Source organism: Dipodomys merriami, unplaced genomic scaffold, assembly GCF_024711535.1.
Source record: "Dipodomys merriami isolate MVZ:Mamm:240054 unplaced genomic scaffold, mDipMer1.0.p SCAF_31, whole genome shotgun sequence".
Classification (NCBI taxonomy): domain Eukaryota; kingdom Metazoa; phylum Chordata; class Mammalia; order Rodentia; family Heteromyidae; genus Dipodomys; species Dipodomys merriami.
This window is the reverse complement of record NW_027204604.1, coordinates 15829461-15853010: the sequence shown is the minus strand read 5'-3', so window position 1 is coordinate 15853010 and position 23550 is coordinate 15829461. Positions and strand designations below refer to the sequence as shown.

The 23550-nt window shown below is 39.0% G+C and overlaps 1 protein-coding gene across 5 annotated transcripts in view; it reads left to right on the top strand.

Annotated features, from left to right (window-relative positions):
* Nek7 (NIMA related kinase 7) overlaps positions 1-23550 on the top strand; it is a 124995-nt gene that overhangs the window by 75503 nt on the left and 25942 nt on the right. For all 5 annotated transcript variants that reach the window (XM_070041883.1, XM_070041884.1, XM_070041885.1 and 2 more), the window contains exons 4-7: positions 58-120; positions 2292-2402; positions 16490-16598; positions 17776-17883. In XM_070041883.1, the coding sequence (XP_069897984.1) occupies positions 58-120; positions 2292-2402; positions 16490-16598; positions 17776-17883 (391 nt within the window). The remainder of the gene's footprint in view (positions 1-57; positions 121-2291; positions 2403-16489; positions 16599-17775; positions 17884-23550) is intronic.

Here is a 23550-nt window from a genome sequence, read left to right as displayed (position 1 = left end):
ATAGAAGGTTGAAGTATAATTTATTACTTTATTAATAATTGTGGGTTCTGTTTTTAGATATTTGATTTAATGGATGCCAAAGCACGTGCTGATTGCATCAAGGAAATAGATCTGCTTAAGGTAAATAAAAATAAACCATGGCTTTTTCCCAGCATTACTAAGCATGTTGATAAGTGATCTATCGAAATATCGCAAAAGCAAAAAGTTGTATTTGCTACATTAGAATGTGATTTACTGAAGATTATTGAGGTGTTTTGGCTTCAGAGTAAAACAGTTTTATCAGAACATTTGGTGGAGTCTGCCTTTTCAAAGTAGGGAATAGATAAATAGGCATAAGAAGTTTTTTCTGGACCATTCTGAGTTGGATGTATTTTAAAAGTTAAGCATTTAAGTGCATACTAGCTTTCGTTCAAGATGTTATGTTGAGACTATGGACATGGCCAAATGGTTTACCTGTTTCTTTCTACACTTGCAAGGAGGAGTAGAAAAAGGAGGTCAGAACTAGCTCTTCAGATTTGCTTCCACTATAGTCTGAGGTCCCACTGCTTCTTTTTTCATGTAGTTCTTTTATGAAATGCTGTGGCTTATGCCATGTTTTAAATTTTTAGGTAGGATGTGGTGGTTTTTATACCATCTACTTGTGTTATTAGTTCCTAAAACAAGTCAGCTTTATCCCAAAAGATAAAGTGTAAATCCCCAGACTTCTGTTGGTTGTACTTCTTTTCTTTTCTCTCTCCTTCTTTCTCTTTCCTTCTTTCTTTCTTTCTTTCTTTCTTTCTTTCTTTCTTTCTTTCTTTCTTTCTTTCTTTCTTTCTTTCTTTCTTTTTCTTTCTTCCTTCCTTCCTTTCTTTCTCTTTCTTTTCTCTTTCTTTTCTCTTTCTTTTTCTTTCTTTCTTTCTTTCTTTCTTTCTTTCTTTCTTTCTTTCTTTCTTTCTTTCTCTTTCTTTCTTTCTCTCTCTCTCTCTCTTTCTTTCTCTCTCTCTCTCTTTCTTTCTCTCTCTCTCTCTCTCTTTCTCTGAAGAAAACTTTTAAGTAGAAAAAAAAGAAAGATGAGTGATTTTCTTTTTTGTGTCTGTACTGTGGATTGGACTCAGGGCCTTGAGCATGCTAGGCAAAGATTCTGCCATTTGAGCCAAGCCTGTAGACCTTTTGTTTTTACTTCGTTTTGGGGATAGAGTCTTGCTAGTTTTCCCTAGGTTGGCTTCATACTTGAATACCACTTACTTTCACCTCCACAATAGCTGGGATTACAGGCATGTGCTACCACACCCAGCTATGAATAATTTTCTTTGAGGAATGATTTTTTCCTGTGTTAACTTATTTAAAAATTGAACAGAAAGATTAAAAATGTGTATAGACAATGCACAGGTGAATATTTTTTAGGAATCTTCTTAATAATACATTAAATATAAATAATTTCATGTACAAATAGTATTTAGATATAGTCTGGTAGATAGACATTGCTCTTTTCTGTTGGCTAGATTTATACTCAGGCTAGCAGTAACTTCAAAGTAGGGTAGAAGAGAGATGTTTTATTTAATATTGAGTGCTCTTAAACGCCAGTTTTAATTAAAGATATAATTCCTACCAATTAGTGATTAAAGCATGCCATTAACTTACTGCAGCTACTTTTATATCTGTTGGGGATAGAAGTACTTTAAAAGTTGTAAGTAAAACATTTATTATTTCTAATTAAGAATATTAAAGTAAAATTAACTATTCTCATTTTGCTTTCAATAATTGCAGTATATAGCTGGGTACTCATCTCCAATAAACTACTCAGAAAAGGTCGGAAGTGGTGTTGTGGCTCAAGTGGTAGAATGCTAGCCTTGAGCACAAAGCTCAAGTGCTTAGGCACTAAGTTCAAGTCCCAGGACTAGCAAAAAACAAAACAAAATAACCAAAACCAAAAAAAATATTGCAGTCTTTGTTTCAAAATTCAGTAGGCTAAAGAAAAAAATTTCTATAATTTAAAAATAGATATATTCTTCAGTTTCAAAACTGCAGTGGCTCTTTGGAATTTAAAAAGGTTTTTTTTTTTTTTTTGGGTCCGGTCGTGGGGCCTGAATTCTGGGCCTGGGCGCTGTCCCTCAGCTCTTTAGCTCAAGGCTAGCACTCTACCACTTGAGTGATAGCGCCACTTCCGGGTTTTTTCTTTTTTGCTTATGTGGTGCTGAGGAATCGAACCCAGGGCCTCATGCATGCAAGGCAAGCGCTCTACCACTGAGTCAACTTACCAGCCCATGGAATTTAAAAAGGTTTTGATTACTGTTTTCTTTTTTTTTCCTCAGCAACTCAACCACCCAAATGTAATTAAATATTATGCATCATTCATTGAAGATAATGAACTCAACATAGTTTTGGAATTAGCAGATGCTGGTGATCTCTCCAGAATGATAAAGGTAAAGTCTTTTCAAATTAGTTTTATTCTTTTCTCACAGAATTGTGTGAAACGTGTAGGCACATTAAATACTTAAAGATACACACACACACACACACACACACACACACACACACACACACACACACACACACACACACACACACACACACACACACACACACACACACACACACACACACACACACACACACACACACACACACACACACACACACACACACAATATATATATATATATATATATATATATAGAGGGAGAGAGCTATAGATAGATAGATAGATAGATAGATAGATAGATAGATAGATAGATAGATAATACTCAAGATAATGCTAAATGCGTGGTAGGTGAAAAGACTGATTCTGAAGCTAGTCACTTTAAAGAGCAAAACACTTTAGAACCAACCTGGAACCAGGCCCGGAGGCTTTTCTTCGGAAACTTTAGTTTTTCAGCTTCATTTTTCTGAGCAGACCTTCTTCTATCCTGGGTCTTCAGGACATCAGGAAAGAAGAGCAGGGAAAAATCTAGGGTAGCCTGACTTCTTCCTGGGAGGGACTAATCAGATAAGACCTTCATCTCCACTTGGACCCAAACACTGAGAAGTTTAGCTTTCTTTCTTAAGTGTTGTGCTGGTTGGGTTTATAGTCACCTGCCAGTTATCCAAATCCCAAGGAACAGTAACTTAAGAGCTGCTTGTTTTTGGGCAAGTTACTTCTCCGTACTATTATTTTGTCTAAAGTACAATAATAAAACACACTTTATTGGGCTGTTGTGACAGTGACTACTTAAGAATTTAGAATAGTGCCACTTAGCCTCACAGATTTTGAGGCTGTGTAAATGTAGCTGCTCAGTTTCTTGTTATTGTTTATAACTTCAGTTACATAAATATCTACGATAATATGGCAATTCAGGCTCTCAACTCTGATCTTGCTTTCTAATTTCTAGCTTACCCATTCTCTTCATGCTTGAGGAGATCAAGGGTACTTGTTGCAGCATCTTGAGCTACTCTTAAATACTTGCTGCTTGTCACACAGAGGCAACATTGGGGCTCCACTCTCAGTGGACAGAGAGGGCATCTTACATGATTGGTCATGAGTGCGTGGCTTTCTACAGTTGGTCGTAGTTGTAACAAAGACTTGGCTACAAGACTTGGCTTGCATTGCATATCACTTAACCTTCAGTTTATGAAGCAGATTCTGAGAACATATCTTAGTTTGAATGTAAATTTACTATGTAAATCTTAACTATTTAATTACATCATCCCAAACAAATCACAAGGTAGTTTGTTTGAATAAGAAAATACCTTGGAAGTGTGATTAAAAATGGTGTTGGCTATTTCAGGCAGATTATTATATGAATTATTATTTAGCTTCTGTTTGTCAGTGGAGATAGCAGGCTGGCTTCCTGAGTTGTTTTTCATAAAGTATTGTTTTCCTGGGCAGGTTGCTGCATGTTGTAAGCTGAAGTTTTATTTCTGTGAATGGTATGGGTTCTGAGTTCCTAAATCTGTTGGTTTATAGTTACCTGAGTCAATCTTTCCAAGGATTCTGGGAATGAAACCTGACATTTAGGGAGCAGAAGATTGTTACTACTAAATAGAACTGATATTTTTGAAGCTGGATACCACCAGCTCACAATTAGAATCCTGGCTACTTAGGAGGTTGAGATCTGAGGATCGCAGTTCAAAATCAGCCTGGGTAGAGAATGTTTATAGGATTCGGATTTCCAGTTAACCACCAAAAAGCTAGAAGTGGAGCTTGTCTCAAGTGGTGGAGCACCAGTCTTAAGCAAAAGAAGCCCTGAGTTCAAGTCCTACATCTGACACGAAAAACCCCCAAAGGGACAAAAAACTCCCTGTTGTTTTTAAAATCAGGTTTTTCTGCTGCGGAAACACAGTTTTCCTTTCATAGCATTGACATTTTAGCTTAACAGGGTTCCTATGGAGGTCTGATGGATGCCCTGGACTTTGTCCCCAGGAAAAGGTATTGATAGCCGCACAGTTTGTACTTTCTAATGTGCATTGGTGTACTTTTCTGATTCAGGTGCTCAGGGGTGAAGAGTTCTGCTCTCAAGGGGAGTTCAGTGTTGGAATGTCAGCTGCTCTGACTGTCATATCATTTACCTTCTCTTAATTCCCTCATCTGTAAGTTGACAGTTTACCAGAGCTTTCTCTACTAAGGAGCTATAGGAGAAGTTAATGTTATCATCAACCCTTGAATGCTTTGAATTGTCTGTGTTTCAAGTCACCTGAATCTGTATTAGAGACTTCCCATCTCTAGGACAAACAGCCATCCACCAACAAAAGCTTTTGCAAATTAATGAATAACAGTAACAGTAACGATAGCCATAATTTGATAAATGCAAAATACACAAATGCAGTACTTCATGAGACAGCTATGAAAGTATCATAGCTCTTACAAGAGAGTAAAACTAATGGCAAATTCTCTGCCTGGAACTTGGTTAGTGTTTAGGTCACTTCCATAGTGGAGGAGATGGGAAAGCGAGTAAATCGTTACCTGTCAGTAAGAGTCAGAAGCTTACTGCTTCATTTCTCAGCAGCATTGGGCTCTGCTTTTTATTCCCTTAAAGTACTTCTCCCCCGGCTTACTAGGTACCGGTGTACTGTGGGAGAGCCTTGTTCTTAGTGGAGTATCTGTGTCCTGACTGTAATGAAGTTTCTCTCACAGATCTTTTTGTTTGGATTTGTAACTACATTGTGCTTCATTTTAGCCAATTACTCTCTTTCACCTTATTTCTTGTCTTTATCATGGAGCTTCCTTAAATTTTAAGTTCATATAGTCCATTTGGCCCAAAGTGTTGGCAGACAGTTCCATGTTTTTCCTTACATTAGCCTGCCTCCTTGCTTCCTGGCTCAGTTCAGCTTCAGCCTCTCTAGTTGTGCATGATGGTAAGCAGTAACCATCACTCTTCCATGACACTTCTTTACTAAGTTCTCTTTGTTTATTTATGTTTTTACTAAGGTCTTTGAGATGTTTCTGCTGGTTTCATTTTTGTCTGTCTCCTTTTTTTTTTTTTTTTTTTTTTGTTGGGGTCCGGTCGTGGGGCCTGAACTCTGGGCCTGGGCGCTGACCCTCAGCTCTTCAGCTCAAGGCTAATTCTCTACCACTTGAGCCACAGCGCCACTTCCAGCTTTTTTCTTTTTTCTTATGTGGTGCTGAGGAATCAAACCCAGGGCCTCATGCATGCAAGGTAAGCGTTCTACCACTGAGCCACCTTCCCAGACCTGTTTGTCTCCTTATAATGCAAAGGGAACCATCTCTCCCCTGTGTGGCCAGAGTTTCCAGCTCCTTTGCCAGCATCTAATGCCCATTCCTCAGCTCTGTTTCTCTTATCAGTCAGTAAGAGGAGCAGAAAAAAAGGAAAAAGAAAAACCTTTGCTTCCAGTCCACTTAATGAGGGTAAAATATTTAGTAAGATTTACCAGGTCTGTGTGATCATTCTTCCCTGCAGGAAGAATTTTGATCTGTTTTGTATGTATACCTATCCCACCGCTCTACTTCCGGCTTGTTCTCTGGCAGCTGTACCACTTACAGCCTCCATGTGTCTTATTTTCCCTTCTTGTGGATATTCTTGTTCATAGTTTCTGGGACATTCCTCTCTTTGTTTATCCAGGCTATGTTTGTTTGCCTACAGGTGGTGTTCCATTCCAAGGTATTTTCCTTGGACCCCTCGCTGATTGTCTGGCATGAATATCCTTGGAGTGTCCTTCCTCCACAGCACTCTCTCATCTTGTCTTGGGGTGTGGCTGTTTCATTGATGTTTGTGTTTCCTACTGGACAGGCTTCAAGCTCCTGCAGGCAAGGGCCTTGTCTGCTTTGCTCACCAGGCTGTCTTGAGTTTCTCACAGGTGGGAGCCCAGTAAGCCGGAGTCTTCTACCTCTGCTGCGCTCCTCTTGTTATTTCAGGGCCAGCGTGTGACAGACTGGGCCCTTTCTTGCTTGTCTGCTCTGCTCAGATAGTGAGAGGTATGCCGGCACCAGGGCGGGCAGAGCTTCGATGCAAAAGATACAGGAAGGTGCAATTAAGAAATGCTGGATTTTTTCCCCCCTAAACATCCTTTCAGTTCATAAGTCATTCTCTATAGAAGAGACTATATTAGGAAAAAGAAATCACAAATGTCCTTTTGTGAAGGAACATGACAGTGACTTAACACTTTATAAGGGATAGCATTAACTAAGAAAATGATTCCTTTCTTTATAGTGTGTAATATTGTAAATCATTGTGTACCACCACAACGTGTTTGACTCTCTCGAGTCTTCAGCTTAATTGGGGTAGAAGAGGAAATATAGCTTCTGGTCTGCATTCCAGAAATGAACCTCTGGATAGCATTGCATCAAAGATTTTTACAAGTAAATAATTAATTGGTGTAGAGCAGACTGACAAATATAATTAAGCAGTTTTTCACTGAAATATCTAGTATTTCTCTAATTAGTGACAGAGGAGTACCTGAGGCTGTGGTCAGATGAAATACTTCCCAGATGAGTTTTAGGATAAAAGGAAATCCAGAATTCTTCATCATACATTTCTTCATTATCAGTAATCAGAATTTTAAAGTAAAATACTTACAAAACTGCCAGATTTCAGTGAGGTTCTGCTGTGTATGCTGTATGTTTTCTTTGGTCTCAGACCACTGTTTGTTTCCTGGTTCTGATGAATCACCATTGTTTGTTTCCTGGTTCTGATGAATCAAGTGCAGAGGAGAGGAGGTCAATCCCCCCCACGTTAGAACCAGAGTTTTGTTAGCAGAAGTGTTAAAGTGTTTCAATCTCTCATAACCCCTTTGCAAGGGGGACTCATTCACTGCATTGCTGTAAACACCTGTTTTTGGAAGGGCCTGGTAGAGACTCAGTTTGAGACAAATAGAAAATATAATATAAGTGTATATCTATATTTAAAAACATACACATTTTGCTAGACTATCAGTAAAACAAAGTATAACCTTCTATAATAAATCTCTTTAGGGGGAAATACAGAAGTTTGGTCTCTGCCAAAAGAGCTTAATACCACTAATAGAAGATAGGGCCTACTATAAGATCTAGGCTAGATAGACCTAAGCCATCTTCTTACACTCTTAACTTTAAATTTCTACTCGTTAACACGTGTGTATCATTCTCTTTAAATCTATAAAGCTTCAAAAGCTTTTGACTTATACAGCTATAAACTTCATTTTACATTTTGATTTTTATTATTTGGCAGTATGTTAAATATTAGGGGTGTGTGCACGCACTATATTAAAAATACTTTTTAAACTCACAATTTTTGTGGTCAAGGATCCAGGACCACCTCGTTAGTAGGCTCTCTTACAGTCAGAGAAAATGGAGGTACAGGTAGCAGTTGCAGCTGTGAGCTCACTATCGCTTAGGCTGTTCGCCATACTGCTGCTGCTGGGCAAACACATCCTTCCCAGCCTCCTGCTTGTCACCTCCAGGTCATCTGGCTCTGGCATTGGGAGCTGTAAGGCCAGCAGGGGAGCCTCTGGTTCAGATGTCTCTGATCTCTTGGAAGGGCTCACCTGATCAGGCAGGGCCTACACAGGGGAATGTTCCCTTTGAGTTTTGCAAAGTCAGCTGATAAGGAAATGTGGATACACTAGCAAAACTGTTTCTGCCCCGCGGTATATGTAGTGTGGGGATAGTATAGCTCCTATTCAAGGGGAGAGAATTGCACAGCAGGATTTGGGAAGTTTGGAGAGTGAGGTGCATCTTAGTACAGACTTGGGTAAATTAACTAGAAGACACATTTTACTTTTCCAAATGAGGGGTCATGTTAGAAATGAAACCCCACAGTGTCTTTTACCGTCTCAGCCTTTGGAACAGGAAAGCAGTGAACGCTCGCTACCTAGTAGCACCATCTGCCTTTGATAACTGATTACTGCTCACCGAGGCACCTGCTTCCGCCCAGCCTCTGGTTAACCCAAGCCAGACTACCGTGAGAATTCCAGGTGTTGGCAGGTGACACTGTCTGCACTGAGCCCTTGGGTCCGCTGTTCATCCACCTTAGATTTCACTTCAGAAGTGTTGGGAATGTGAGTGCTACCCATTGTTGATACTATCTGACAATATGCACAGGTGAGTATTCTAAATACACATGTAGCTACCTTTACACATAGAACTGTGTGCATTCATATACATTTGCTTATTGCTTGTGTGTACATATAGGTGTGCTACCTACAAAAATATTTTCACAGCAGCGCTACACGGGGATTCTGTACTGAAGCACTTGGATAGTAAAAGAGATAGCATTTATGGTTGCAGTAGGTTCACACCTGACCATGCTTTAGTGTGGTCAGTGGAACTCAAATGTTGTAGATTTGAGCTGTGTTTACTTCAGAAAACATAGAAGATAATTTTCCAGGAGCTCCTCATTCCTTACATGTGAAGACGATGCAGATCTGGAGTTACCATTACAGTGTGAAGCACAGCAGTAACCTAGGAGCTGAGGACAGCTAGTAAAGAGAGCAGATACAGACTCCATCGTCCTCAGCATCTCATTTCTGTTCGTTTAGATTTCTGTTCAAAGATTTTCATGCATTATTATTGTTCTGCTGTCCTCTTTGCTCATTAAGGAAATTAAAACATCCCTCTATCTTTCTGTTGTCTGATCTGACAAGAACAAAACCTCCTAAAGAGGCAAATACTTTCATTCTCTTTGTGATCCTCTGTGTTGTCCTGAAGATTAACTTTCTACTTTTTGAAAATCTTACTTTATCTTTAGTACTGTGATGCAGGAGAGAGAACATTTGAAGTATTGTAAGGCATTGCCCCACCATGTGCACATTAGTAATGGAAAGCTTTTCCTAAGAATTATTCAGACTGCAGCCATGCAGGGATCATTCCTTACAGTCATTGAAATGCCTTTATCTATTTAAAAAGTAGATGAACCTACCCCTTTTTTAGATTTAATCATTTTTCAGATAAGGTTTTGTGTTTTTGCCTGGTATTAGCCTTGGACTGCAGTTCTTCTGTCTGCACCTCTCATATACATAACTTGGATTACAGCAGTGAAATACCACGTCTGGCTTAGTGAGTAAGATAAGGGTCTCTTGCTAAATTTTACCTAAGCTGTTCTTGAACTGCAACTTTCCTGATCTCTGACTCCCAGGTAGCTTGGATTACAAAGTGATCCTTCAGAATTGCTTGAGGTATCTGAGTTTTATTCAGACTTATTCAGACAGTAAATACATTCACATACTGCAAATCATGTTATATACCAAAATTTTAATTAAGATATACTTTACAGATGTAATTTCCATGGAATTGTGTGAATGAGTGCAGGGAAGTCTGTCAATAATCTCAAAATACCTTAAGAAAAGGCTTTCCATACAGAGATGGTTATATAATAAAAACATAATTGGACATGGTGACTCTTCCCTGTAATCCTAGCTTCTCAGGAGGCTGAGATCAGGAGGACAGCCATGTGAGGTTAGCCCTGGGCAAAAAGCAAGGGAAATCAGAGAAATGAATAAAAAGCAGGGTCCAGAGCATGAGCTTTTTCACCCTAGATATGCACAAGCATAAATAGGAGGATTTCAGTTTAGGCTGGCAGGAGCAGAAAGTGAGACCCTATTTGTAAAGTAATGAAAGCAAAAAGAGCTAGGAATGTGGCTCAAGAGGTCGAGCTCCTGCACAACCTTAAACCCCAGTGTCACCAATCCCGGCACACTTTAGGACTTAACTCAGTTGCTGTGCCCATCTCCAGTGTCTGCGAATTAATTCTGTGAAAGGGACTGCAAAATGAGTTTTTAAAACTACTGGTGAGAAATACTTGACCTAACAACAAGTCAAAAACAAAATCGGGCTGGGATGTAGCTCAGTGGCAAAACGCTTGCCTAGCAAGTGCAACATCCTGGGTTCGATCCCCAGTACCAAAAAAGAAAAGACAAAAAAAAAAAAAAAAAAAAAAAAGCTCTAGCTACCTGGAATCTTACCTAAAGAATCTTTAGGGTGGTGGGGCTGGGAAGGTGGCTCAATGGTAGAGCGCTTGCTTTGCATGCATGAGGCCCTAGGTTTTATTCCTCAGCACCACATAAGCAAAAAGAAAAGCCGGAAGTGGCGCTGTGGCTCAAGTGGTAGAGCGCTAGCCTTGAGCTGAAGAGCTGAGGGACAGTGCCCAGGCCCATAGCCCCACAACCGGACCCCCCCCACCCCTAAAAAAAAAGAAAGAGTCTTTAGGGTATTACATATGACAATGTGAATCTCTGGACTTTGGATGTTTTAACAGCTGAGCATATGAAGGACGGTCATACCATCATTTTTAAGGGTGCACTAATGCTAAGTGGACATTTTGACTTTAGTTTTATTTGTGACTGAAGTTTTATATGTAGTGGTGCGGGAACTTCGTAGGTGATCTCCACACTAAGTAGTACAATGAAGAAACAGAGAGCTGGTGTGGTTGGTGCTTGTTTAGTTGGTGTCTAGCTTTGGTGCCAGATCTGTTTTCAAAGGAGGTTATGGTATGTGTGTGCAGCAACACTTCCAGGCAGGACATGCTTCCTTACCTTAACATAACTCACTTGATACATACTTGGAAGCAATGGAAAACAGCTGGTGCCTGTAATTCTAGTTCTCTGATAACTTCATTACTTCATATCAGGGAATTGCCTTTTTCCCAGTACTCTTCAAAGATGAATTGGACACTAGAGTCATATTGGTTGTTTTTCTTTTCTTTAAAAAATCACAAACAAAAAAAAACCCCTGCAGCAGTACATTGTTAAGGAAATTTATTTATTGATTCTAAGGACCAGTTCCACAGCTGTGGTCCCTTTCTTTTTTTTTTTTTTTTGGTTGGTCGTGGGGTCTGAACTCTGGGCCTGGGCGCTGTTCCTCAGCTCTTCAGCTGTAGACTAGCACTCTACTACTTGAGCCTCAGCCCTACTCTGGCTTTTTCTGCTTATGTGGTGCTGAGCAATCAAACCGAGGGCCTCATGCATGTGGTCCCTTTCTTATAAGGTATTATGAGATCTTTAAGGTAACAGTGGGAAGGTTTGCAGACAAGAGCAGGACCAGCATGGCACAGTTTATGGCACCTATATTTTGCCTTAAACTGTCTTTTTTTAAAGACTGCCATACCAAGTGGCACCATGGCTCAAGTGATAGAATGCTCGCCTTGAGCTGAAGAGCTCAGGGACAGCACTCAGGCCCTGAGTTCAAGCCCCACGTCCAAAATACACACACACACACACACACACACACACACACGCATGCACGCACGCACGCACATACACACACGCACGCACACCCCCCCCCTTAGGCTTAAGTCTTTTATTGTGCCATGGATATGAATATTGTTATAAATCAAGGTCTTTGATGAACTTATGCAGAGTAATAGTATTGAAGCTCCTCCAGAGATTTCTTAAGGAAGACAGGTAGGATTGCAAAACTTACAAACCAGGATATAGTAAAGCCACCAGCACAACCATGTTCACTGCAGCCGTATTCACCACAGCCAAGGTATGGAATCAGCCTAGATGCCCCTCAGTGGATGAATGGATCAAGAAAATGTGGTGTGTGTGTGTGTGTGTGTGTGTGTGTGTGTGTGTGTGTGTGTGTGTGTGTGTGTGTGTGTGTGTGTGTGTGTGTGTGTGTGTGTGTGTGTGTGTGTGTGTGTGTGTGTGTGTGTGTGTGTGTGTGTGTGTGTGTGTGTACAATAGAATTTTACTTAATCCTTTAGAAAGGATGATATTGTACCATTTGTAAAGAAATGGAAAGACCTGGAAAAAACTTTGTTGAGTGAAGTCAGCCAGACCCAGAGAGACGAAGGATCTGTGTTTGCCCTTACGTGTGGAAGCTGGATCATTATCATAAACTCAATACACTGGGTGGTATGCAGGTGTGTACACATGCATTAACTGAAACATGGTAGATTCAAGGGAGATCTTAGTGTTATTTCTTAGAAAGTCAAATTGCTGCTACAAAGTAAACACCAGGAAGCAAGTACTTGAAAGGGCTGGGTGCGGTCAAAGGGAAAGGAGTTAATGAAAGAACAGGAGAAGCAGGGGAAATTGCAAACAAGAATCAAATGTATGTCCAGCAAAATTAGGAAGAGTGAGGGAAGAGGTAGATAGGAGAGGGATGGTTGAGAATGTTGAAAGGGGTGGCATTGATCAAGATATATTATCTTCATAAAGTGCTTTGTTAAATGCCATCTCCTTTGTACAACTACTTAAAGATAATAATAAAAAGAGGATAAAAAAGAGGGAAAGAAGCCTCACATTCTCTGCCCAATTGCAGTATGTTGACTGCAGAGCCAGGTCATCTGTCCAAAGAACAGAACTCAGGCAGTTAGTCCCTTGTATAATTGTGTAGGAGGACATTTCATCACTGACATGTTATGGACAGTTAAGGTCCATTTACTTTACCATCTTTATAGAAGCAGTGTGCATCTACTGCTCTCCTTATATAAACACAGATCTCTTGGGTGGTGTGCAAATGTGTTACCAGGTAAACTGAACTTCCCCAAGTGAAATGTATGTAGCCTTTTTTTTTTTTTTACACATAACTGAGCCAACAATATAAATCCACTGTTGGTATGTAAGTTTATAAATTGATTAGGTTTTTGTTATATGTGGGTTTTCTCTTCGAATGACATACAGTTTTCATATAGGTAATGCGATGAAAAATATATTAATTTTTTATTATAATTACATTATAATCATACATAACATAAAAATTTTAATAATACAATTATCATTCTACATATGTAGAGGAGTTACAGTTACATAAGTCAGTTAAAGAGTTTGGTTCTTTTTGGACGATGTCACCCCTTCCCTCGCTCTCTTGCAGCTTTTCCCTCCCATCCCCACTTACAAGTTGTGTAGTTCATTTTTAACATAGTGAGCACCACAGTTGGATTTATTCAGTCTTTGCCCTTCCATTTCTGCACCCCCCCATATGTCCAAAAGACATAAACTAGCAAACAAGAAAAAAGAAAAAATAACAAAAACAACTGAAGAAAAAAAAGTCTTGTTTCTGTTTCCTAGAAATTGTTTTCACGAGTATTATTTTATATGATCAGAGGGAGAAAAATACTAAAAAATAAACAGTATTTGAAGACTATCATATGTAAAAATAAAACAAAATTATGTCACAGTTTCCCTTAAATCCAAGTGTTAATTTCAGTTTGTAATTTCAGATTGTAGCATCCGCAAGCTGAAAGTTTCCTATCTTAATCTTTTTTTCCATATAAATATTATACCAACCTTTAACAATCTTGACTATTACATTAGTAATGCTTATAATTATATAGGACTGCCTTTTTCAGGAGAAAATAGGATTTTTGAACAGCAAATCTGTTTGGAAATTTTAAAAGATGTTTTATTAGAATAAGTTTTAAGAGGAAATTTTTTTGTAATACATTAATGTGCTTTGTAGTCATAGTACAAAAATTAAGAATAATTGACATTTTCACTATGTTTTATAGTCCTTGATCTTTTAAGAGACAGTCAACAGTGCCACCATCAGATCCAACAGTCAGGCTTTCTTACTCTAAGTGCTTCTTGTCCCCAAAACACAAACCAACAAAACCCGTCCTTCAAAAATGCCGGTAAACCACAAATGCTTAGAAATGGCATAATCAGGCTGCCTTTATTTTATGACAAATTCAAATTTAAATTATCCTCCAGTGTCCCCATACTTCGCTCGCTTTAGTCTTCCAAGAACATTCTGTCTAGGTAGCATTAGATTGATGTCTATTTATTATTGTCATTTTTAACTTGTAATAGACAATCTCAAAAAAAAAAGAATATGAACACAAAGCATCTTGGTCTAATAACATCTCTAATGTTTTGAGACAATTTTTCATTATAGCTTTTCTTTCCTATTTAGTTTCAAATTGTTACTTAAAAAGTGTAAGTTTCCAAGTGAATTATAATTATGATGAGATTAGAATTTATATTAAAGCATAAAATTTCTCTTTCATGGCCTGATACTTACAAGATACGGTGTATTTATTTTTGAATGCAAAGAAACCGGGTCCCATCTTCCTGGTGACATCAAACAGTCCTCTGATATGCTAATGAGCGGGGGGGGCACATATACAGGCTGTGCTTGGCCTCCTTCCAAGTCTCAGAGAAAATGATGTGTAAAGAACCGAGTTTGCAGCATCGTGTCTTAGGATGGCAGTTGATGTTGGCACAGTGCAGTCACAAACACTTCCTATCCAAACAGGATGTGAGAGGCTGTCAGATTTACCAAGATCTTGATTGGCTTTTTAAATTACCATCTGACTGGTCAGTTCTTACTTTGTCTATAGGATACAGTGTTACTGGTATGATAGCTATTGAAATGGAAAACAAATTCATTTCTATAAATGTACTAAATACAGATTCGCCAAAGATTATTGGCATGCCTTATAAAGATGTATTTTTGCTACATTGCCTGTGTGTGAGGCAGTGGCTAATGGTCTTTTTGCTAAGTGTGAAGTAGATTTCCTAGAACTGTTTCCCTTCTGCCCACCCTCCTCTGGTCACAGATGTGAAACCTGAGTGAATGGTACCTTTGAATTTTCTCAAATATAGTTTCTCCATATTCAGTTGTGTAAAATCATACCATTTTGACTTCTCAATATGCCATGTTTCCATGATAAAAGGTATTAAAGAGCATGTTTAAAGTCTGACACCTTGTATAATATTGTGGAAATCTTTTAATGCAGTATTTATTTGATTATTTATAAATGTTGCTGGATATGTAATTAATTGCATTTTTGCTTTTTTTTTGCCAGTCCTGAGGCTTGACTTCAAGGCCTGGGTGCTGTCCCTGAGCTTCTTTTGCTCAAGGTTAGCCCTGAACCACTTGAGCCACAGTGCCACTTCTTGGTCTTTTCTGAATAGTTTATTGGAGATAAGAGTCTCAGACTTTTGTGTCTGGGCTGGCTTTAAACTGTGATCCTCAGATCTCAGCTTCCCAAGAAGCTAGGATTACAGGCATGAACCACCAGTGCCCAGCTGGCGTTTTTGCTTTTGAAAAATGATTTTTACATGAAGAATATGGCCTATGAACTTTGTTTTGTACATTGTTAGTATAATCTAGCAGGTTTAATATTGAACGATGGGTGTAAATATGAGTCTGGTTCTGCAGCTGTTTCAGTAATTTCCCTCCTAAGGATCATGGCCTTTAGTCTCCTAAGTAGTAGCCCGCTAAAGCCCTCTGCTTTTCACCCCAGCACTCCTCCAGGATTCTGCTTCTGTGAAGTTAGTCCTTCATTCCAGGCAAAGTGCAATATTGCCTTTCAGTGTACAAGTTTTCAGGAATATCATGAAGCCTTTTCACAAAAATGCCTTTATATTTTTAGTAAATTATTATATTTCAAATCAGCAGGAGCTTTACTATTTAAAAGGAATTCTTTACTATAGTCTCTCAGGAGAGCATGTCTTTTAATGAATGTAATTACCTTTAGAATTTCTAGACTTTTTCTTTTTGGCTTTCTTTCTTTTCCATCCTCTCCCTCCCTCTCTCATTCCCTCCCTCCCTCCCTCCCTCATTCCCTCTCTCCTTCTCTCTCTCTCTCTCTCTCTCTCTCTCTCTCTCTCTCTCTCTCTCTCTCTCTCTCTCTCTCTCTCTCTCTCTCCTCTTCTCTTCCTTCCTTTCATGCTGAGTCTGGATACCTACTGAGCTTTTTTTTTTCTTCTTAAGGCTGGTGCTCTACCATTTGAGCCACAGCTCTGTTTCTGGCTTTTTGGTGGCTAGTTGGAGGTACTTTCATGGATTTTTCTTCCTGGGCTGGTTTGGAACCAGATCTCAAATCTCAATCTCCTGAATAGCTAGGATTACAGGTGTAAACCACTGGCTCCTGATCTCTTTTTGGCTTTTGTTAAAGTGAAATCTAATAATTTCTTCTTGGAAAGTGGTTTTATTTAGATGGACACTACAGAGATGTAGTGTTATGTATCTTTCACCAAACTTAGGGTGAAACTTGTGAAATCACAGGAATCATGTCAATGTAGAAAATGATATACTGTTGATCATGAATTGTTAAAAGTAGGCATGATTCTCTGACTTTGAGATATTTGCCTGACAGAATCCAGTCTTAAATTTTAATTCTCATAATGTTTATTTTGCTTTTTTCAAAAGCACTTTAAGAAACAGAAGAGGCTGATTCCTGAGAGAACTGTCTGGAAATACTTTGTGCAGCTGTGCAGTGCACTGGAACACATGCATTCTCGGAGAGTCATGCACAGAGGTAAGGAGTGTCAGCAAGGACTTTGAGTTAGTATTGCTTTCCATCACACCAGTCCTTAAGAAACTTGTCAATAATGTCTTTTACCATGGCGGGATATCTCCACATTAGAATTTCATTAGAACCATAAACCTGTAAGTACAGCTCACTGTTTTTTTTTTAAATAAGTTTTTTTATTGTGAAGATACTGTACAGAAGGGTTACGATTACATGAGCAAGGTAATGAGTACATTTCTTGTCAAGCATTGTTGCCTCCTCCTCTGTTTTTCTCCTACCATCCCTGCCCTCCCATCTCCACGACTACCCTCCCTTAAGTCAGAACTGACACAGCCTTGTTCTTGACTTAAAGCTTCTGTTGTAAAGAAAAGAAAGTTGTGTGAAAGCATTGAATCTGCACCAGGAAAAAGGTGGGGTTTGGTGATAGTTTTCTCTTTTTTTTCCCTCCTTGGGATGAATACCGCACACTTTGACCACTTAGAATCGAATCTCCAGCATTAGGTCTTAATCATCTTTTGAGTCCCTGCCAGGTGGTTGGTAGATCATTATACGACGGGTCCACTGCCGGCTGGGGGGCCTGTTAAAACTCTTTAAGCAAATTTCTTAAAGCAATCTAAATTAAAAATATGTACAATTGTGTTGTCATAATTTAAAGTTCAAAATTTCTTAAAAGTAGCACATACACTTTGTGCATTGAATTTCCTAAGAAGCTATTTGAAAACACATTTATTTATTTATTTATTTTTGTTGGTTGTGGGGCTTGACCTCTGGGCTTGGGTGTTCCTCAGCTCTTCAGCTCAAGACTAGTGCTCTACCACTGCGCCACTTTTGGTTTTGTGAGTGTTGGAGATAAGAGTCTCACAGACTTTCCTCCCAGGCTGGCTTTGAACCGCTATCCTCAGATCTCAGCCTCCTGAGTAGCTAGGGTTACAGGCATGAGCCACCGGGTGTCCAGCTTTGAAAACACAATACTTTTTAAGTGGGATTAAGAACACCCTTTGTCATGTCTCTTTAGATGAATCTCTATGAGAGGATTGAGAATTGATGTAATTATTCAAACTGAAGTAATTGGTTTAAAATTCAAACTTTAATGTTAATGCTGCATGTAAAATGCTACTATGAAATGAAGTTTATCGTTCCTGCGGTTGCATGATCTTTCACCTGTGTCTTTGTTTATTCACAGACATAAAACCAGCTAACGTGTTCATCACAGCCACTGGGGTGGTGAAGCTGGGAGATCTTGGGCTCGGTCGGTTTTTCAGCTCCAAAACCACAGCTGCGCATTCTTTAGGTGAGAGCCATGGCGTACTTCATTTAGGACTTTAAAAAAAATTTATGTTGGTCATAGTTACAAAGATACATACAATCCCATATAGTCTTAATAAAACCATTAAAACGAACGATGATGTCCTGAGTGGAGCCCCACAGATAAGATGGTGCTTGGGCACTCCGGCAGGCACTAATTTAAACAAAAAATGGTGGCCAATCTGGTTTTTACTGTTGCCATGGAGCCTTCTTTCTGTCCACTTGTCGAGGTAGAACAGCATGATGAAGAGATGCTTCTAAAAGAGAATGTCTCCTGAACACCCACCAATACTATACTATAGTGAGGGTTTGTAATGTTTGCTATTAAATCAACATGATTATGGTTACTGTAGAACAGAGAACCTAATTTTGTGAAATTCTAAATAAATGAGATATATATATTAGTTTATAAAGAAACATTAAGTTTTTCTTAAAATAAGGTCTGTCCTGGAGATGTTTTCAGGAATTTAATTTACAATGCAAAGATATATTTTTACATTGGTTTCTCATATATATATAGATACATATGCACTATATGTATATTATATATGAACTATAGAGAGAAAGTACAGAAATCAAATCAAATAGTACTAACTTCTTATAATTCATTAACTGGAATATGTACTTCTAGAATATTATTACCAATCTTCAAGAAATTGGCAAGTCTTTGGAATTTTTCTATTGTCTTGATTTTGCATTTTTATATCATGTGAATTCATGATAGACAAATCAACACATAGTGAAATCTGTAGTTCTGCCATAACTTTTGCAACAGATAAAGTAGTATGGCTGATCATTTTCCAGTTTTTAAAACTAGTTCTGAAAAGTATGACAACATAGCATAGTAATAATTCTTCAATGCACGGGTTAAAAGCTACCATTGTTAATCTGATGAGGGCTGAATAGTCAAACTGTGGCAGATCCTCAAAGTGGGAAAAGAGCCCTTCTATTTATTATTTGTATTGGCTCCTTGTTAACACCACATGATAGCTTACAGTATGTCTACTTTGCATTTCACTGCCTTAACTCATAATTACATAATAGCATGGACAAAGAAAGAACCCTCTTTTTGTTCTAGTATTCTTTAATCCATTCTGCATATTTCTCTTACATCCTTCTTGATTATGTTACCTTTCTCTAAGTCATTGGTAGTTCCTTGTTTCCTGAAGAACTTCGTGACATTTGTTGGCCTAGCCTCCAGGCCTCTGAAGTTTGGTCCTCTAATGTTTATTCACACTGCACTTGTACTGGCCATTCCTCCCCACCTCATTATGTTTTTCCTTTTGCTTTGTCTCATCCTGAGAATAGCGTGGTGTTCTGAACAGGAGGCAGCACACCTGAATTTGTGTGCATATTGCTCTCCAAGACCTTGATAAGTCATTTATTAACTTTCTCAAACTCAGCTGCTAGAATTGTGAAAATAGAAATATGGTAAATAACCATCCTATGTTTATCTCTTAATGCTTAATTGATCTTTAACAAGTCCCTAACTTATGAGTGTGAAAATGTAATCTAATGCACTGTATTAATGTTAAGTTAGTGTTGTTGTGGTGCGGCGGCTACAGGAAGAGGAGATGAGGAGGGCTCTCCCTCTGCCACTTACTCATTCTGCTAAAACACCTGAATTGATTCGCTCAAAGGTCAGCTTCACCACCTGTGTTAACCAGATGCTGTTCTAGGGAGACAGGGGAGAGAGCTTGAGCAAGAGAGGTCTCTTTCTTCAGGGAGCTGACCTTGTGTGGGAAAAAATAGATAATTGTGAAGCAAATAGAGAAATAAGATGATTTGTTAGCATGCTAGAGAATGACTAGTAGGGGAACTCCTTCAGCAGGGGTAAGCTGGGGCAGGCCTCTGAGGAAGTGGTGTTTGAACCGAGATCTAAAGGGTCAAAAGATGTGGCTGTAAAATGGCCTGGAATGTGAGAGGTGTCTCAGGATGGCTGATGGATAGCTTTGCCTGCCTGCGGAAGGTTTTCTGGAACAGCTAAAAGGAGAGAGGCAGGGCTAGGTTTAAGAGGAATTCACATTGTGTTCCTAGGATCGTTGGCAAGCTTTGACAAGGTTTTAATGAAGGGAGTTAACAGGATGTAAATCGAAGACAGCCAGGAACTTTCATCAGCCTTGGAGGTTAAAAAGGCCCCGAATTGACCACTGCTTTCAGGTTCTTCTGTGTCCACTTGTTGTCTGTTTCTTTCGGTGTTCTGGCATACCGCAGAATAAAGGTTTATCCGAGCTGTGATCTGTGATTCTTGGTTCTTTGTTTTCTGTGCTTTCTGTGCTCTCATCTTCCCTTTGTTACTTAAGATTTTCATTTAGTGATTTTCATACTGATTTTGGATGGGAGGCGTGACTAAGGAGATTCATGTAGGTATTATATATATTTCATATCAATTTTGCCTTGTTTTCTTTCATATTCATTGTCAGACTTGTTACCTGAATCATCTTCTTCAGAATTACGATGCTTTCCCTTGAAATGAGATTTCTGAGCCGGGCTCAGTAACTTTTACATTTCTTCAAGATAAGCCCCAACAGTATGGTGGCCCCACAGGAACATTGGCTTGTATAACAGAAGCAGAAATCTCACATAACTGTTTCTTCATTCTGAGGTCCACTCTGCTTTATTTCATTTCCCTAAAAACAGTAAGTTGATGTCACAATTCAATAATGAATGCATGACCTGCAATTTGGAAAGCATTGATCTAGGCCTATAGTGCTTTTATGCTGTTTATTTCTCACTTCCTATCCTATTTCTAGGCATGCTTTAGTTCAAGTGTAGATTGTTTGTTGGTCAAACATACCTCAGTCACATAGTGCTCCCTGGGTTCTGCAGGTGGTTGATGATGTCTGTTGTAGTTCTTTGCAGTCTGCAGATCATTCAACTCCTAAGATCTGTACAGATGTGACTCTGCAGGTGACTAGAGCTGAGGTGGTGAAGTTTAGAGAGGTAAATGGGCTGTATAGCAGGAGGAGAGAGAGAAGGTTTGTGGCTCTCTAGTATGAGTTCGCTATCTCACACGTTTTAGTTTTCCACTTGATCAGTACCTTGTGGCATTTTTCTCATTTGTTTAACTCAGAGGTCAGTTTCACTGCCTGTGTTACCCAGATGTTGCTCTAGGTAGATGAGGAAGGTAGCCTGAGCAAGACAGCATCCTTTCTTCAGGGAGCTGACCTTGTGTGGGAGGAACTGGTTAAATGTGAAGCAACACAGAGCTATGATGATTTGTTACCATGCTAGAGAATGATTAGTTCTCTTAGATACTTCCTTTAACTTTTCTGATTAGTTATTCCATCTGGAATAATCTTATTCTTCTTTTCTCATATTGCTTAGCAGCTAACATAGGAAAGTATATATTTTCTTTCTGTATTTGAAAGCTCTTGCTGCTTCAAGATTTGAAAAATAAAACAAGACGAAAAATAGCAACAAGACGTGTAGGATACAGAAATCTGCTATCATGCCATTCCGTCCACCAGCACCTTTGACTGAAGAAGTAACTCTTCTAACTAGAAACTAATCCTATGGAATTGGAACACAGCATTTGTATTGTCATAAACAGCAGAATATACTTTTGGTGCATTTCTGTTTTGTACCCACTTTCAAGTCCCTTTCAATATATGTAAATATTCCAACTCAGATGCTGCTTGCTAAGAGATCAAATATTTTCCTACTTTGACTATTTCAGCATAAAATGACAGTTTTATATAACCCAAATGTGCATTATGATTTCTAGTCAAATCATATCAGACTCTATTTCCAATCATAATGACACGTGAATCTACTATTGCAACTAAGTATCAACAATATCAGTGGTGATGGTGAGTCTGTGTATAGTACTTTACAGTTCTAAGCAGTTTCCTGCTGTCAGTGTTGTCTTACAGGTAGATACTGGAGACTGGGAAATGAGGATCATTCTGTTCAGTACTTTGCATGACCCTCCACTCCCAGTCCATCTCCAGAGTTCCTGATCTCCTCTTGTCATCTCCCTCTCCCCTACTTAGGACTCTCAAACTTCTAACAACCTGTGTAGCTTTTACTGCATACTTGTTGTCTGCATGTTCCAACTAAGACAACCTTCATGACAAAAAGCTTTGTGATGTTAGTTCCCTGGTATAATTCAGATGCCAAAAGGGGCATACACAGCTCAATTAATAAATATTTATTTGAATCAATGGAGCTTAAAGACAGGATACCATAAAGGATAAATTTATTTATTTATTTGTTATAAAGGATAAATTTAAATGTTAAGTATGAGTGAAATTATATTGCAGAACAAAATACCAACAAACCAAAAACAAAAGTCCATTGCTCGTCAGGAAAGTATCTCTTGTCACCCAGAGTCATTTGTGGGCCTGTGTTGATTTTCAGGAGAGCAGTCCTCCCTCCAGAGGGTGACCTGGCATTTCAGGCAGTCACCTTTTTGTGATTCCATGAGGGGAAGGTTGCACAGAATCGCTTACTGGCTCGTCACTAAACTGCTTGAATGTAACATCGACTTCTAGTCCTGCTTCTTCCTCTACATCTAGCAGTGCCTGTCTCTGGGGGTGGGGAGATGTCATTCTCTCATCTGTTCAGGGAGAAATGAAAGAGTCCTGTTCATGCCCAGAAAGAAAGGAAAACTACCTCATTTCAGATTGATTGATTGATTTAGTATTCTTTGTGTCCTTTCCCCTCCTTTTGTGGAATATTTGTAGCTAGTACAACCAAGAATAATCTAAACTGTCTTTACGGGATGGAGGGTAGGTCTTAGGAAGTGGAAGCCAGGTGAAGTCTTAGAGAGTGTGGGAATTGGGAAATTCTGGGTGCAGAGATTACCTTTAAATCCAGAATGCTTAATGAGATTTCTTTTTTCTGGATCAGTATATTCACAGCGGTACCACATGATAAGGTCTGTATGTCTGTCAACTTAAAATATTTTAACTAAACATTTTTACTCTCCTAGTTTCAAACACTAACTTTAGACTAACTGCCACCTACCGTCTTCACTGCTTTCTATTTTGTATCCCTAATTCAGTAGACTTGGTAGTGTGATTACTTAAGAATTATATCAGTCAATCACAAAGAGTTCATTTGTCATATTATTCCTATGGTGAGTGATTGGTTCTACTCACTCACCTATTCTCTTCTGAAGAAAAGAAAACTGAGAGCCAGGCCCTGTCTCAGTGATCCAGTGAGCTCTTAGAAGTCAAATGTGTTTTGAACCCTCAGCCTTCCCTGTTGCCCTGAGTCCTGGCATGGTTCTTATACATTGATCTGCGCTTCGCTGCCCCATGCCATGCAGGAGTCAACACGAGAGGATTAATTTCCTATCACTACTCAAGCACATTACTACCTGTTTGGTGTGATAAATGACAGAAATGGATTGTTTTGCAATTCTGTAGACCAGAAGTCTTAATATTGCCCTCCCGTGGCTAACCTCAGGACCTGGGGAGTCTTCAGTACTCTAGCATTCAGTAGGGGAGAACTATTTGTTTACGTTTAGGTTATTGGCAGAATTATGGTTTCTGGTGGCATAAGGCCATTTCCTGTTTCCTCACTAAAGCCTAAAGGCTGCCCCATTTCCTAGGCTTTGGGGGCTCTCTTCCTTCATTTTCAAAGCTAGCAGTCTCAAACTTTGAAACAGTCAAAGCCAGTGATTTTTAAACTTCAAATCATTCCT